This window comes from Syngnathus acus, chromosome 3 (assembly GCF_901709675.1).
Source record: "Syngnathus acus chromosome 3, fSynAcu1.2, whole genome shotgun sequence".
NCBI lineage: Eukaryota > Metazoa > Chordata > Actinopteri > Syngnathiformes > Syngnathidae > Syngnathus > Syngnathus acus.
This window is the reverse complement of record NC_051089.1, coordinates 5,565,580-5,580,996: the sequence shown is the minus strand read 5'-3', so window position 1 is coordinate 5,580,996 and position 15,417 is coordinate 5,565,580. Positions and strand designations below refer to the sequence as shown.

At 42.3% G+C, this 15,417-nt stretch overlaps 1 protein-coding gene across 1 annotated transcript; it reads right to left on the bottom strand.

The window, feature by feature from the left end:
- Window positions 1-6,438: 6,438 nt before the first annotated feature.
- On the bottom strand, window positions 6,439-14,910 carry LOC119120914 (ubiquitin-conjugating enzyme E2 Q2-like). Its single transcript, XM_037248168.1, has 13 exons — window positions 14,172-14,910; window positions 13,502-13,606; window positions 12,936-13,058; window positions 12,770-12,826; window positions 12,486-12,626; window positions 11,842-11,926; window positions 11,402-11,462; window positions 11,233-11,323; window positions 11,088-11,146; window positions 10,898-10,946; window positions 10,699-10,794; window positions 9,858-9,924; window positions 6,439-8,716 (listed from the first exon to the last, which is right to left on the bottom strand). The coding sequence occupies exons 1-13, from the start codon at window positions 14,328-14,330 to the stop codon at window positions 8,685-8,687; spliced, it is 1,125 nt and encodes a 374-aa protein (XP_037104063.1). The 5' UTR covers window positions 14,331-14,910; the 3' UTR covers window positions 6,439-8,684.
- Window positions 14,911-15,417: the final 507 nt, after the last annotated feature.

Here is a 15,417-nt window from a genome sequence, read left to right as displayed (position 1 = left end):
GTCAGCGGGCTTCTCAATGAAAGCAAGGTTAATTTGGCGTCGAGACGGTCAAAAGTCACACGTGACCCAACCTGCGGAAAAACACGCTGAGGAATTTTTATGCATAATTCATCCCACCCGTTGCCCAAAGTCATCAAAAATGGATTCCAGCTCCCGGCAATCGTTCAAGGTAAAATAACTCATTAACTGCCAACCCAGTTAATATCTTCAACGTGTATAACCGTCCATGGCACTGAATGAGTTAATGGAGGAATTTTGTCCTCGTCTTTGCAAATAGCTAACAAGCAGTCTAGATTATAGCTCAAAGACTCTAGAAAATTGTCCAAGTCGACCACAACCTTAATGGCTCCAGAGTGCAAGACTAGTGGATCGAGTTCAGCCTTCGATCGTAGTCGGCAGAAAGAGCTTGGACCACAATCCCGATCTAGTTTCACGAGAAATGGGTGGCAGAGGGTCGCCTCATGGCGATACGTAGGCTCTCTAGTTTCTGCAGAAACAGAGATTTTAGGAAAGAATCATTTCGCTCCCATGCTAGCATAAATTTTCTTTGAGGACGTCACATACTCTTGTCCTCCACCTCATCCCTTGTTAGTCCCATTCACAAAGAACGACGACGCTGCAAAAAGCTATCGTTTACTCTCCCTTTGTTCAAGCTGTCTTGTGTGTGACATTCCCACTTGACCGTATTGTGTAAAGCTAACACTGCTCTTCTTCTTCTCCTCCTCCTCAACACTGCCACAGTCATATATTAGGAATAAATAATGAAGAAACTCATCAGAGGAGACTTTGCATATAGATAGCCTACTTAAGCCGGAAGCAGCCATTAACACAAGTTGCGGGGAGGGAGCGTCGGGTAATTAGAGTGGATCGCCTTGCCTCCTTGAGAGCGTGTGACTAATAGAGAGGCCAGAACGACAGAAGGAGGACACTGTACAAAAAGAAAAACCCTCAGACAAAGTCATTTCTCACTTACCCAACTCACGCGGGAAAAAAACGGACATTCAATAAACGTGGTGTGTGTGTGCGGGCAAAAGAAGGATTACACAGAGAACATTTTTCTATACCGATATATGATCATCGACTCTCCAAAACTTTGCTTCTTAGTAGCTGCCACTCATTTCATGACCTTATTCAGTGGACTTGTCAGAGAAGCAGCTCGGGCGCGACAGATACGATATATCCGTCTTCTATTTCAAAGGTCATTCTTCTCGGTTGACAGCGAGGACATCTTGCTATTATTCCGCATCTTGGGTCCTCTGCGAATGGACACTCTAATCACTTTCAATAGACACACAAGTGGGGAATCCGTGAAGTGCACACTGCCAAGACGACAAAATCTCTGGGACAAACCAAAATGTCAGCTTCAAAATCTACCCACGATAGACATGCAAAACCAATATTTACTCTTTCAAATCCCTCTCCACTAAACGTGTATTTCGCTTCAGCCATAGATGCCCAAAATATCTCTGTCGGGGATCCGGACAGGAAAAAGGGAACGAAAGTGCTGACGTTACTCGCAACCCCCCCACCATTTTCCAACAGCCTCATAACAATTGAGGATAGATGACCACCGATAAGCCCCCTCTCTCTCTTTTGGGGAGCCTCTTAATGGAATCTCTCTTGTCCCAAGTCGCTGCGGTCTATCGACTGCTCTTGCCACCCTGAGATGCGAATGCACCAGTAGATTGATGAGACTTCCAAAAACTGGCCACAGAACAAATCTTCCACCTCACTGTAAGATAGGAGAGAAGGCATCCAAATGCTACCTTGTTGATAAACCCGCCCCCCCACAAAAAAGACATCCCATACTGTAGCAAATAAAAAGCTGTGTTTTTCCCGGTGTGCGGGAACTTATCTAACGCTGTGTTCTACAAGAGGTCAAGAGGCAGACGACAGGCCGATAAGATGCTTATCCCGCTGGTGAGGCTGCACGGCCTTATCTCGCTTCAAGGGTCCTCTTGGCCGGCGGCCAGCCCGACAATGAGGAAAGCTCAACGGGAAGCTAATTGATTCCCGACATGTCACTTTTTTTTCCTCCGGCGACCTGGAAGCTGTCTTTTTGCTAACGTGATTGAAACGCGGTCTGTATCTTTAGGCACATCTGGATGACATAAAACCTTCCTGGATGTAATTACTTACCTCTTTCAAGGGCAGTATGTTTTTGTCGGCTTCAGTTTGTTTAGCCATCTGTGAGGAGAAACGGTGCAATATACACTTATGTACCCCACAGGTCTAACTAGGGGTTTAACGAGAAATCATATTTGTCGTCTGATTTATCGGTACGGTACAGAGACTGACTGGAGGGAAGATAGGAGGTGAGGGACAGGAAGTGTAACCTGGCAACGTCGCGTAAACAAATACAGAGCAGCTCAGCCTCTGGCTTGGTGGTACCACAAACATTTCTTATTATTGCATTCACATATTTTATGTTGACCGTAATGATGTCCGTTAAAGTTTTCTTATTGCATAAGTTTAAAAATAGTTTTACCTTGGGGATTTTTCATAAAAAAATGTTTTCAGATAATTTATTTAGAAAAAGTTTTTTTACATGTTTTACATGTTATTTTACCCCCGGGGCCTTGCTACCGAGGAGTTTTTTAACTACCTCAGTGACTTCGACAACAGAGATTGGAGAGACAGACAATTTTTCTTAGTTTGTCTTTTACAATTATTTTTTTATGATTTCACTACTTATTTTTTAACATTTGCTTTTAACCAATTTTGCCAAATTAAAATGAAATATTTTTCTACAATTAAATTTAAACTTTTTTTTTAAATGCTTGTAAATACGTTATTTTGATTGATCTCAACAATCAGCCAACAGCGGTCATGAAAAACAACCACATTAATCCTGACATTTTTTAAACTGAATTTGTTGGAATAATAGAGTTCATCATTCAGAAAGGATTTCACAAACACTCCCACTGTTATTTAATCAAACCAAGCGAGCATCTTTTCAATACGGCCAATGTTATTGAGGAGGAGGTGTTCACCTTGTGCTTCTCGTAAGAACGCCTATAAAAGGTGATTCATTGAGTTTTGAGGCAGCCTTTCAAAAAACCTCATTGGGATAATGCGGCTCTGCCGAGCAGAGTCTTTTCTGCATTATGAAGTCAATCAGTCAGCTCAGTGAATGACATCATGCCTGCCGGCATACCCTCACCAGCTCTACCGCCACCACCCACAGCTACTGGAAATAAGGCAAGAGATTAGGAACAAGAAGGGGGTCTATTAGTCAAGACCCAGGAAGTCCGCCATTGTTGACATACCAAATGTAAGAATTCGGAATCTGACAAAAAAAATGCACTGCGGGGTCGGAAGCCCGTGTAGCCACACGCCACCGTTCATCCTGAATCTTGGTAGACTGATCCGGTGCAGCGTGCCCAGCAGCGGAAATAGAGTACCGTACTCTGTCTGTTGATTGCGTCATCAAAAACCAGCAACAAATTCAGAACTGATGTTCTTTGTGTGCTATGCACGAAAGTTTCTGCAGATTTTGTCTTTTAAATCAGGAGTTCATTAGTTCCTGGTACGTTAAATCGAGGTTCTACAAAGTGCAACATTAGGAGCGTAATTTATGTAGCCTCTTACATGTAGTCAGATAATGTACAGTATTTGTAGATGAAGCAGCATGTGGTTCACCGCATTGCTATTTTTGTTCGGTTTCCCCGATAACTGTAGGAAACTGTTTTGTGATAAAAAGGTGGTTCATGGCCAGTTATACTGGGAAATATGTTTTGTGTATTTCATCTACGTTTTACCAATGTGTTGCAATGACTTCACCAATACGTTCGCTTCCGTAACTAATTGCTATTTTGCTTCGTTAAAAGCAGGAAACAAAAAATGAGGGACTCAAATGGATTAATGGCATTTTAATAGGTTTCAATAGGAAAGAGTGATCTGATTATTGAGCAAACTGAATTGCAAAGGTACCACTAGATTTTAATGCCTTGCAGAAAATTTAATTCACTTAATAGCGTATTTTTGTTTTGTTTGGTTTTAACTTGATGGATGATAGAACCTGTTGAGTGTCTTTTTCGTGATACATTCTCTTTGTTTTTTCAAATCTTTCTGAGAGATGGATACTGTTCAATTCTCTATTTCTAATTATCTCTGGCTCATTATTATTCGGCATAAAGATACCATCCGTTGCCTAATGAGAGAAGAGATAAATGTTTCTTTTGGGGTTTGGAAGGGTTGGGGGGGATATAAGTGTGCGTTGAGGAGCGCCGTGAGGGTGGTGCAGAGAGACGGATGGTCTGTTTCTCCGGGATCTATGCTTCTCTTTATTGATCCTCCAGTGCGGGTTTGGCCGCCTGATGAGGCGTATCCATAACGACCTGAGCCCCTCCACGTAAACAGATGTTGCTACCGCAGCTAACTGCGTGCATTTCAATCGTCCACCTGCTGTTTATTGCCTTATAGCAATCCGTCTTATTTGGCGCAATTCTTTCCGCCGTCAGTGTGCACACAAGCTTCCCTCCGAACGGCCATATTTGCTTTTTATTGTCGGGTCTAGTGGGGGAACTTTCCGCTACGGTGCCCACACAGCATTGAGTAAGCATCTGGAATAAGTCACAGCCCCGCTAATGGAAATCCATTTAGCCTCGGTGTGATGTGAACGTCGTCTGCGCAGGGAAGCAGAACGACACGCTGGGTTCTTTTGAACCTGGCAAGGACACACAAGGTGAAAAATCGCCAAAAGTAAGTGCATCAAGCACTTTCTATGCTGATGGGCTTGTTCAGGCTCATAGAAAAGCTGCATTGTGTCCCACTACAATGGATTGTTTGAAATGAGGGTGGAAGGAGAATCAATAAATTGTTTGACATTCAGCCATTTTGAACGACTCGACCACCAACGGCCAAGAATACATATAATGATGAAACTTTCTAATGTATCCTTTAAGCACTGGTATGGCCGTCAGTCATTCCGAGAGTTCTGAAACTGAACAAGAACGGGGTCTGATTCAAGTTACTTCTGCGCCCCCCCCCCCATGATATGTAGCGACAATTTTCGTGTCGGTGCAGCAACCGCTGGCTCTCAATCTAGTCAGCTTTTCCTTTCACGCAAACATTGTTTTGTCTTATCAATTCACTTGCAATTCATTGCCCTCTGTCAGGCAGCTTTTCATTTTCACGTCCTTGTCGGCTTGATAGTATCAAAATGTCCAATCCAAGGACGGTGTGATGGCAATTAGACGAGACAAGAAGCTTTTATGCTATCTGGCTGTACCGGGAATAAGAAGAAATGAGATTCACCCCTAACTGTTTGCATTTAAATTCAATAAGCTATCGCCTTTATTTGAAGCTTTGTTGATGGACGGTCATGCTAAATTACATGTGAACTCTTGCAGAGCATTACAGCCCGCCTCATGACAGCTTCTGATGAAAGGGGGGAAGTGTGGTTATAGGGTGGGTGGACACCTGGTTTATTGGCGTCCAGATGCTTTGCCATGACATGGGGTCATTCAGAGTCACAGTGGGAGTTGGTCTTCAAAGCCAGACATCATTAGAACAGCCCGTGTTCCTAAATTTACACTAACAAGGCTCACAACACAGGCCACCATAAAAGGAGTCTAAGACCAGGAAACACCTGCTGATGCTGCCATTTAAAAGGCTGTTTAGAAGAATTGAGTATATTGGTGAAATTTCAGTTCAGTAACAGGAGTAGTGTTTAAGACTTGCAAATTATTTGTCATTTAAGAAGAGATCATCACTTGCCTTGGCTCGACAAAGGTTAGGAAACACTGCAGAAAAACACACTTGAACTAGAACAGTCCGCAATGATTTTATCTTATGATCAGATCAGTATTATCATCGCATCGTGTCGAGTGTCTACCGAAGGCTGGTAAACTCCAAAATCAAAATGTAACGGTCCAGTGAACAGCGTCAAACACAGATACAGTCTGTGCTTGAAGCTGTGCCCATCGAGGCTTCCATGTGGACACTTTTAATCATAGAGATGGACTGTTTCTTTCCTCTGGGCCCCTTGAGGCCTTTAGTTTTTTTTTTTTCTTCTGTGTATCTGTAACAAATAATGGACTCAAGATGTCCCCCAGAGGCCCTCAAAGCCATAACAGAAATACAACCGCCTCCAAAATAAAACTCCCAACAATTTTTTAAAAAAGTGCTCTTTTTCTTGTCCAGTGACGCAGCCAACATGAAACGTGGGTGACCCGAAAAGATTTCAGTTCTCCTTCACATCGAGCAAGGAAACTGTTGACATTGTTCTACTGCCATCTAGTGGCCACTGGAAAAAAAACACCATGACACGATGGGAGAACATTGAAGCTTTTTCCAACCATTTTCATCAATGTCCCCAACGGTCTGATTGTCGGAGTGTTCTTGAAAGATTATCCAGAGGGTTTCCCTCCTCCATTTGCTCGGAAACAGTCGGGGTGAAGAATGCAGGAGGCCATAATAAACTAAGTGCAGGTGTATTATTATTTAATTCTTTATTCATAAACTTGATGCAAGTTCACAAATTACTTTACATGGTCAAATTCACCCTTGCAGTGGGGGAAACAAAACAAAAAAATTGAAACCAAATGCAATGCATGCTCACCAGTGCATAACTTAAAAAGCCAAGGGACAATCACGGTTTTGTGGAACATAAAACCGGAATCGGTTCCGACTTTGGATCGGAGTCGGTCTCGGGAATTGTCGGGTCTGCTTTCAGTGCACATCAGATTCGGGCTTAACAAGATAGAGTAATAATTTGTAAGTTCTTCAAACCTGGTTCTACGCGCAGGGCAACACGAAATCGTTGCCAAGTGCTGAGACGCAACTGGAGCTCAAAACTAATTAAAAACAAGTCCTGAATGAGATGAAAGTGTGTCTTGACTAAGTTTGAAGCCTTTGAAGAATGACGACGCTGTTCCACACGGATATTGCCAATGTACAGATGTTAGATTTCCACCCAACGAAGTTGTTGGAGTTGGGTTATAGTCGCACGTACGTCAATGATCGGAATGTGCATTTTCAAGATCCGTAGCTACGTCTGTGATATGTATTCCTGAGTTTGGGCCCAGCAACCCCACAAGATGTCAGCATGAACACGGATTGCGTCTATGCCGTCCTAGAAAACGTCCACTCGATGATACGGGAAGGGGCAGCCGAGGTTTTGTAGTCTTCTGGGGAATGACGGTTTGGTGCTTTTGTTCGGTCACAAAAGATATTTGCATTTGTGCCGATTTCTGTCCAAACACAACTTGCGATGAAGTTTCCTATGCTGCCCTTTGAGAACATCCTAATTTAAAACAAAGTTAGTAACAGCACTGAATATCCATGATGGGAGTGCGTGACATGGAATGAACACGTAGAAGGGATCACTCAACATCGCAAATGCGTAAAGAGTTTCCGCTAGAAGTGAGGTGTAAAGTTTAGACTATTGCAGTGAGTTGAGGAAAAGGAAAAGACCATTGAGGACAACTCGGGGAGGTCGCTTTTTGTTTCCCCACCATCAGACGTCCACAAAGAAAGAATTGGCCTTGTGGCTTGTGAGAACTAAGCAGACCGATTTAAAAGACGATTAGATGCATAGCCTGATTGAGGTTCATCCGGTTTGAGGAATGACAAAAAAAAAACAATTCCAAAAGCCTCGGGAATGCCAGGGACAGCCGTGATAAAGAGGCGCCATCAATCAAAGGGGTCAATGGTCCCTTTTACACAGCCTGCTAAAGTCAGCATTTTCCCGCCATGTATCGTCACTCAGGATGAACGGCGCTGACACGCAAAGGTGGCCATGATGTCATCGTTCGGAGGTAGTATCAGAGCCGTGATAGAAGAAGGATACCAAAGGTATTCTGAAACCTCCGGACAGAAGGTGACAAGATTACGGTAATACTGACATATTTCCCAGTTAAAGTTTCAACTGCTCCGATGATTTTTTCAGGCTTTCTGTGTAAAAGAGGCTATTGTCACCCGGATATCCAATTCATATTAAAAAGAAAAACAAATGCAGTAGTCATTAGTCTTACATAAGAATATGGCGTGCTTTAGTTTCCTTATGCAAGAGTAACCATGTGGCAACTTCTTCATTCCAAGAGGGAAGCTGCTGTCGATGGTCGCAGCGCGCACGAGTGTACACAGCCTCGAGGACCCGAGACGGGGTTACATCATAAACATCCTCTTGCAGAAATACAAATGTACATGATTACACTGGGGCGTTAAAAGCAGCTAGATTACAGTGTGGGGGCTGCCGACGCCATCCTATTTAGTCCGTTTATTTGTGTGGAATTCTCGACATCAGGCTCGAGGTGTCTATGTTCTCTTCATCTGAGGCCTTCGGGCTTTGAAAAGACGTCCAAATGCAAGCTGGCTCGCCATAATGTAGAAGGTCCGGAGAAATGCCATTGATCTCCACCGCGGTGGTGTGGTCCAGCCAAATAGGCGGCGTCCCGTTAAAAAGGAGCCTCGGTGATGGCCGACGCCAGCCGTTTTGTGTAGTTCATAGTTTCCATCAGGAGATAAATATACGACGGCAGCATCGGCGTCCAAAGCAGAGGGGTGTGATATATTTGCTTATGTGCTTCTTGTTTCTCGTTGGTTGGTCACCGGATGAGGAATTTTGGCTTGAAGTTCACTCAACAATCAAAACCGTAAAAAAAAAAAAATTGGGAGAGGGGTGTGTGGGGCAAGTTGGTCGCAAGGAAAATAAATCCAGAGCAGGAAGGAGAAAAATATTAGCCATCCTCCTTTGGGGGTGTGTACCATCCTGGAGGCAACAACAGATTCATCACATGAGCACCTTTTTATCATAACGGTGGTGGAATTGGGGTCACACAAAAAAATACTGAACTAAGATGAGGTCAGTGTAAGGATAGTGAGTCATATTTTAGTACAACTTCCACCAAAAAATGGAAACCAAAGTCATTACAGGAGTGAAACTCCTAATGCTGCGAGGAAAGATTTTACCACAAAAGATTATGAAAACAAGGTCTTAATTTTAGGAGAAAAAAGATTCATGGGGGGAAAATAGCTAAGAGAAAGACATCACAATACTACAAAAATGAACCAGCAATATTGGGGAGGGTGACCATTTTATCAGAAAAACTAACAAAAATGTGATAAAATAATAATAATAATTTAAGAATGAAATCATAATATTCCACCTTTTTTTAAATTTACAATACCAGTGGTGCTAATATTACAAGGATAAAGTTGTAATATGAGGTAAAAGATCTGCAATTTGAATTATTTGCACAACACCATTAAATTAGATTTTGTGAGAAGAAAGGAAAAAATAACTGAAAATAATTTGACATGAATAAATTCAATTACCGAATAAATTTCTGAATGTTTGCGGCTAATGTGGCTTCTGAGCTGCAAACCTTCGGTCAAGCCTGGTTAGGAGGGCAGGACATGTGACTGTCAGTGACACACTGCCAAAAAGAAGTGAATGGCATGTGACAACAGCCACGACTTCAAGGTCACCAAAGTGACTTTGCGTCATATCGCTTTGGGTCTTCACTAAAGTTGAAAGGGCCTGACAACCCTTCGTGCAAGGTTATTTTACTGTCACGATAATCAAATAATCCATTTCTAACAGTATTTGAGTGGAATTTTTTCTTTTCATATTAAAAACCAACTCGCCTCATGTTGTTTTGGTGCCAGACTTTCTGTCGAGACAATTTTCGTCCGTCTGTGCTGTGACTTAATGGGGGCGGCCACAGAACGCTGCTTTCTAACACCGGCGTAATTATTTCAGAAAATCAAACCATTGAAGCGAGCTAGCAGCTCAGTAGTGTTCAAATGTTCTGTAAATGTCACGGAAATCCATCTATTCATTTTCTGAACTGCTTATCCTCACTAGTTCAAAAAAAAAAAAAAAAAATCAAATCAAAAGGCGTACTAACCGTTCTTTTCGTGGATCTGGACGAGGGATTTGTAGGACTGCTGTGCTCTGGCTAGATTGTACTGGTTCTGCAAGGGGAGAGAGATGAAGCATAAAAATTAAAGAAAATGGCAGAGTGCTGAATATATAATAAGCTGGATTCAAACACTGCACCAATATTATGCATACAAACTTTACACCATATCACCAATATTGATTACATTAGCAATCAATATACTCTATGTCCTAAAACTGTTGCACACTCTTAATATAAATTATTGCGCAATATTGTCTGAGGACTAATTAGTTATTATCATTGAGTCAGGCTGATAATATTAATACGTCATTACATTCAATTATTGGAGTATATTTTAGTTTTAGGATAACTATTTTGATTATGATTTTTTTTTTTTTATTAAATATAGTCTGTCCAGGAAAATTAAAAAAATTAATTCACAATGGAGCATTCATTTTCCTGTATCTTGATTAAATTAAAAACATTCAGACAACACACATCACAAACAAAACTGGACTATAATATAACCACATTGAGAATTTCATTTTGGACATTCTGAACTTCTGTTTCCTACGATCAAAATAAAAACTCCCCCGGGCTTGTCATATTCTGCTTCATGACACGGGAAAATAGTTTTACTGAAGTCAATGAACAGACGAGTAGTGCACTCCTTTGTTGACTCAATTATAATCAATCAAGCCAATTGAACTCAATCACTTAACAATCGCATCTCTAATGTCTTTGTATCGCATCGGATTCTGACAATGGGGTCGACGCTAATGAAATGTCTTTTGAAAAAAAAAAAAAATCCATGTGAAGAACAACAGTCAGTACTGCGCTCACTTACTTTGTTGGCTCCGAACTGCACTCTGGCTTTTCCTTTGACTAAAGTGGCATTGATCTGCATGATGACAGACTCAATTGAATAGGCACTGCTCCAACCCTGCAGGCAAGAAAGTGATGCTGCCGTTATAAAGGGTCTTAATTCAATTAAACAGAAAATGCACCCTTTCACTTTTTTAATACGATAATAAAGAACAACTGACCTGTTTGGTGAGAAGCTCCATGCACAGGGCACCTCCTCCAAGAACATAGCTAAAGGGGAAAAAATGATGCTCGCTTTAATGATCTTGAAACATTTTTTAAACTCAGCGCCCAAAGTCAATTTCACTCTGCGACATGAAATTTGCAACTTTTGATGACCCACCATCAAGCATCACATTTTGAATGACTCACCCCCCAGACAGCACAGGTGACACGACCCGCACAAATGGAGGATCGAAAGGGAAATTATCCTGAAGAAGGAAACACGGTGGATTTAAACTTTTGCCTTTTTGGTGATGCCGTCGCAACATTAGCCCAGAATATTCAAAGTACTCACTTTGTAGGAGAAGTTCAGTAAAATGTAATCCATTCCTTCCTTTTCCTTTAAGACTTGTAAGTCGCTGTGTAAAGGGCTGTCTGGATCGACACTGTCAGTAAACCAAACAAGACATTCATTAGCCGGTATTCCCAAACAAAAGCAAGCTCTCATTCCGATTTTCACTCACGTTCGTAATTTGACGTGCCATTCGTACAGGCTGTCGTTGACCAGCTCCACCGAATAGATGCCTTCCATACAAAATGAAGAAAATACACATTTTCATCAAATGCCTTTACATCAATAGTCCTGCCTTGACAGAGATAATCCTCTGTAAGACTCTCGCTTTTTTTTTTTTGGTGACATCTCTTCCATTTTTTTTATGCACGAGACAGCATGACTTCTCCTGTTGCACGTGTTGCCGCTGAGAGTGTGGTAAAGGCGGAGTTGCTTGAAGGTTTATGATTACCGTTTTGTATATACTGTCTTCTGTTGGGTACCTTCAGTGTAGTGTAGTGTAGTGTAGTGTAGTGTAGTGTAGTGTAGTGTAGTGTAGTGTAGTGCACCTTTATAAAAGTAAATGCAAAAAAAGCTGTATTGAATCTCTAGTGTGCGTGCAAAGCAGCCCACCTGTCTTGTAACTCTGAGACCTGTAGATCTCCCGGAGTTCCTTCATCAGGCGGTCCGAGGCTTGCACGGAACCGGACACGGCCCCCTGAAAGCAATTGAGCAAATCAGTCAAAGCAGCAGGTCTGAAGTGGGGAAAAAAAAGCAAAGACATGAACTGGCAACTGAGGTCAGACTTCACCTTGTGAAGTCGCAATGGATTTTTTAGAGAGGCAGGGCGCCGCCTGTATGCAAGGGACTCCCGGAAATGGACACGTTTGTGTTGAAGGAGTAAAGATTGCTTTCAGCTCAATGCGAGAGGAGAAGTGAGTGTCGCATGTCAAACTTGACACCACTCTCTAAACTTTCCGTGAAACAAAGGTTCCTCCCTGCCTCTGTTACAGATCCATCCACCTTTCACACTGCCTGTGAACTCTGTTTTACTTTGCTTCTGTCTCACTGTTCTGCTTAAATGAATGAATACAATAGTGAAGTTGCACACTTTCTCTTCCTGACGTTGCGTAAAATAATGCCACGCCTGACAGTGTCACCATTTTATTGTGAGTACAATTACACAAAGTTGCTGTTATAGCAATTTTCGCTGGGCTTTGGGTAAAAGGTGATTAAACACTGCCTCTTCTGTAAACATGTGAAGATGCCCGACTCACATTTAAATGGTCCTGCCTCTGGTTCTTCCTGATCTTCTCCAGGACGGCCAGATTCTCTTTCTCGATGCCATCGTCTTCGGATTTCTTGCCTTCTACGGGCTCCTCCTCTTTCATTTCATAGTGGTCCAAGTCCTCGACGTCCTGTCGGAGAGCAGACCCGAGATGTGAATCATGCTTAAAATGTTAACTAGTATGATTACTTTGGGGAAAAGAGGAGTGTTTGGCTCTTGTCATATAAATCTCATTCTTATAAACAGGAAGTGTTCTAGTACAAATATTGCTACCTCTCCCATCTCTTCCTCTTCCTCTTCTTCTTCTGACGTGACCTCCTCTGTCCCATGCTACACACAAGCATACACGTTATTAAAATTGCAAAATATGTTGTTGCACGGTAATCAAAATTTATCGGGCTACATTTTTAAAATGTGCAATAAGTAAAGTCTGTCGTACCTTTCTGTCTTGTGCAACAGGGCCGGCGGGGAGCGGCTGGTCCAACATCTCCACATCGGGATGCTGAGGAAGGTTGTACAGCCGGCAGAGGTCACAAATCAGCTTCTTTAACTGCTGCAACAGCTGGAGAAGACAAAAGCAAAAGTTGTGTGTGTGTTCGTGTATTAAGTGGGTGTAATGATGAATCATTTATTGAGCATATACTCCTCCAACAAAGCGCAAAATTAACTGGGAGGCAATTTTGTGTGTTTGGCAGATGCTCCTATTTTTGGAACACATAAACCTGAAACCCGCATTTCACGCAAGGTATTTTTCTTGCCGGAAGGAAATTTTGAACATTTTCAAATCTTATTTGCGACAAGAAATACTGTTGAAGATTATTAATACTGTTGGTGAATGTCTGGCAAACACCTTTGCGTTTGTTTGCGACCTTGAATGAACCCTGAAACGGAACAAAAAAAATATTCTAAACGCAAGATTTAGCCTCGATACACAAGTCAACCAGGTCATGTGATGATGGTATGTGGACACTAAAGGGCTCTGCATCATATGGTGGGGATATTTACCAAGGTGCTGCCTTTTTTCACATCCTCCAGACGCTCCAAAACTTGTGCCAAGCTGGGGTCGTCAGAATTCACGAACCAAATAGGTGGTGTGGATGGATATGACTCCTGTTACACACAAAAATAAAGCAGGTTTAAGTCCACAGGTTGCAATTTTGCAAGTCAACTTTGTTTACAGACAGCTATACCTTTGGCGTATACAAGTTGTACTGTATAGCAAATATGAGAGATCAACACAAGTGCCATTGGAAGTCATCCAATTCACATTATTGGGCCTAAACATGTGTGCGTGTGTTTATATATAATGAATTTACAAAATGTATTGTTTGGTAGCATGGCACCTCCCTCTCCTCTTTTTCGATCTCAAATATTTGTCTTGGATATTTTACCAAGCAGCTCCGTGTCTGTTTAGTTATGAAAAGTAGTTTAGGTTTCAACACTAGATTATACTCTCTAGTTTATGAATATAAAATTTACGATGCAAACCAGGACTCGCACATTGGAGTGCGACAAATGTATTTCCCTTGTGGATAAATACATCTATCTAATCTATCTAGATCTTTCCCCGCACACAGTGTTAGCAACTCGACTAGCGTTTTTTTCCACGGCTAACCATAGCTTGCCTGCTAACCCCCCCTCCCAATGAACATGTCAATCGCCGTACCGTACTGACCGTTATGTTACAGTGGATAATCAGCAGCTTCTCCCCGGTTACGTTGAACTGACAGCTAAGCTCGTCGGGCTTCCAGTCGATGATCCGGAATCGTTCGTGATTTGGGTCGAAAATAGACTCCAAAAACTTCAGTTCGGCCTTCAGCCCCGACACCGACATCTTCCACGCATCTCCGGCCGGGCCGCTTGGGGAGGGGGAAAAGAAACCGGGGCTTTAGCTCGCAGCTAGCTTAAGCCACAAGCAAAAACAAAAGTTGAAATGAAAAAAATATATATATATCCAGGTTTATTTTATGACTCCAGTAATGTCAACTTGTCGCTCTGGCTCCCCCCTGTGTGAGTCCAAACGACCCGGTGCCTTCCGTGGAAAGCGTCCGGTTCAAGTTAATCTTAATTCGATATGTTTTCAACGACGTAGCAGCTAATGTTCGCATTCAGCACGTTAGCATGCTAGTGCGTTGTTGTTGTCTTTCTGTCTATTGTTGTTGGCCGCCTATGATGACAACCGTCTTAAAAGGCTGCAAAACGCCGTCCGCTCATCTCGTCCGCTCGCTCCCATGGCACGGCGCCCCCGTTATTCATTGAAGTGGCGGGCGAGCGCACGGTTCGCTCCGCTACCCCGCTGTGGGTGGAAATAATCCGCCGGAGGAGGGACAGTGTTTTTCATCTCGGTTCAGCTGCTGTTAGCGTAGTTGGCCTCTCTGTTGGGGTTTAAAGATGGCGTCCCGCGAGCTCGCTGTTCCCGCAGCATCCCACAATCCACCGCGCCTTCTACTGCGCGGCATCCAGGGCAAAAGTTGAGCCACAATATTTGACTTTTTAACACTTATTTTATGGTTGTCACCCTTGGATTTTGTAATTTACTATTTCAAATCAAGTTGCGGCACTTTATTAAATTTTTCCAATAAAAGTGCACATTTGTGATTCCACTCCGTTGTTCGGTTTTATTTCCCCTCTCTCAATTTTTTAAGACGTCAGTACAGTATTTCATAATTTGAGAGACAATTATGAGGTTAGTCAGCACGGGTCCAAATAGAAATCTTAGATAATTGTACTGTATTAGTACAACATTTCCAACAGAGGGCGGTATTGCACCAAACAAGAAAGACATTCGTTTCAATACATATTCAACATTTTCCTTCTACGGCAGCACAATTCAAAATTCCCTTCAGTAACTTAGCATAATTAGTACACTAACAAAATATTATTATAACGTTTTTTTTTACAACGATAGCTGCTACAACAAG

Bases quoted from the DNA above. Each gene is read 5' to 3' on its own strand.
- LOC119120914 (XM_037248168.1), bottom strand. From the start codon at position 14,330: ATGTCGGTGTCGGGGCTGAAGGCCGAACTGAAGTTTTTGGAGTCTATT. The intron at 11,927-12,485 runs GTGAGTCGGGCA...AATTGCTTTCAG, and splicing joins AGAGGCAGGACCATTTAAAT to GGGGCCGTGTCCGGTTCCGT. The intron at 10,947-11,087 runs GTGAGTCATTCA...TTTCCCCTTTAG, and splicing joins TCACCTGTGCTGTCTGGGGG to CTATGTTCTTGGAGGAGGTG.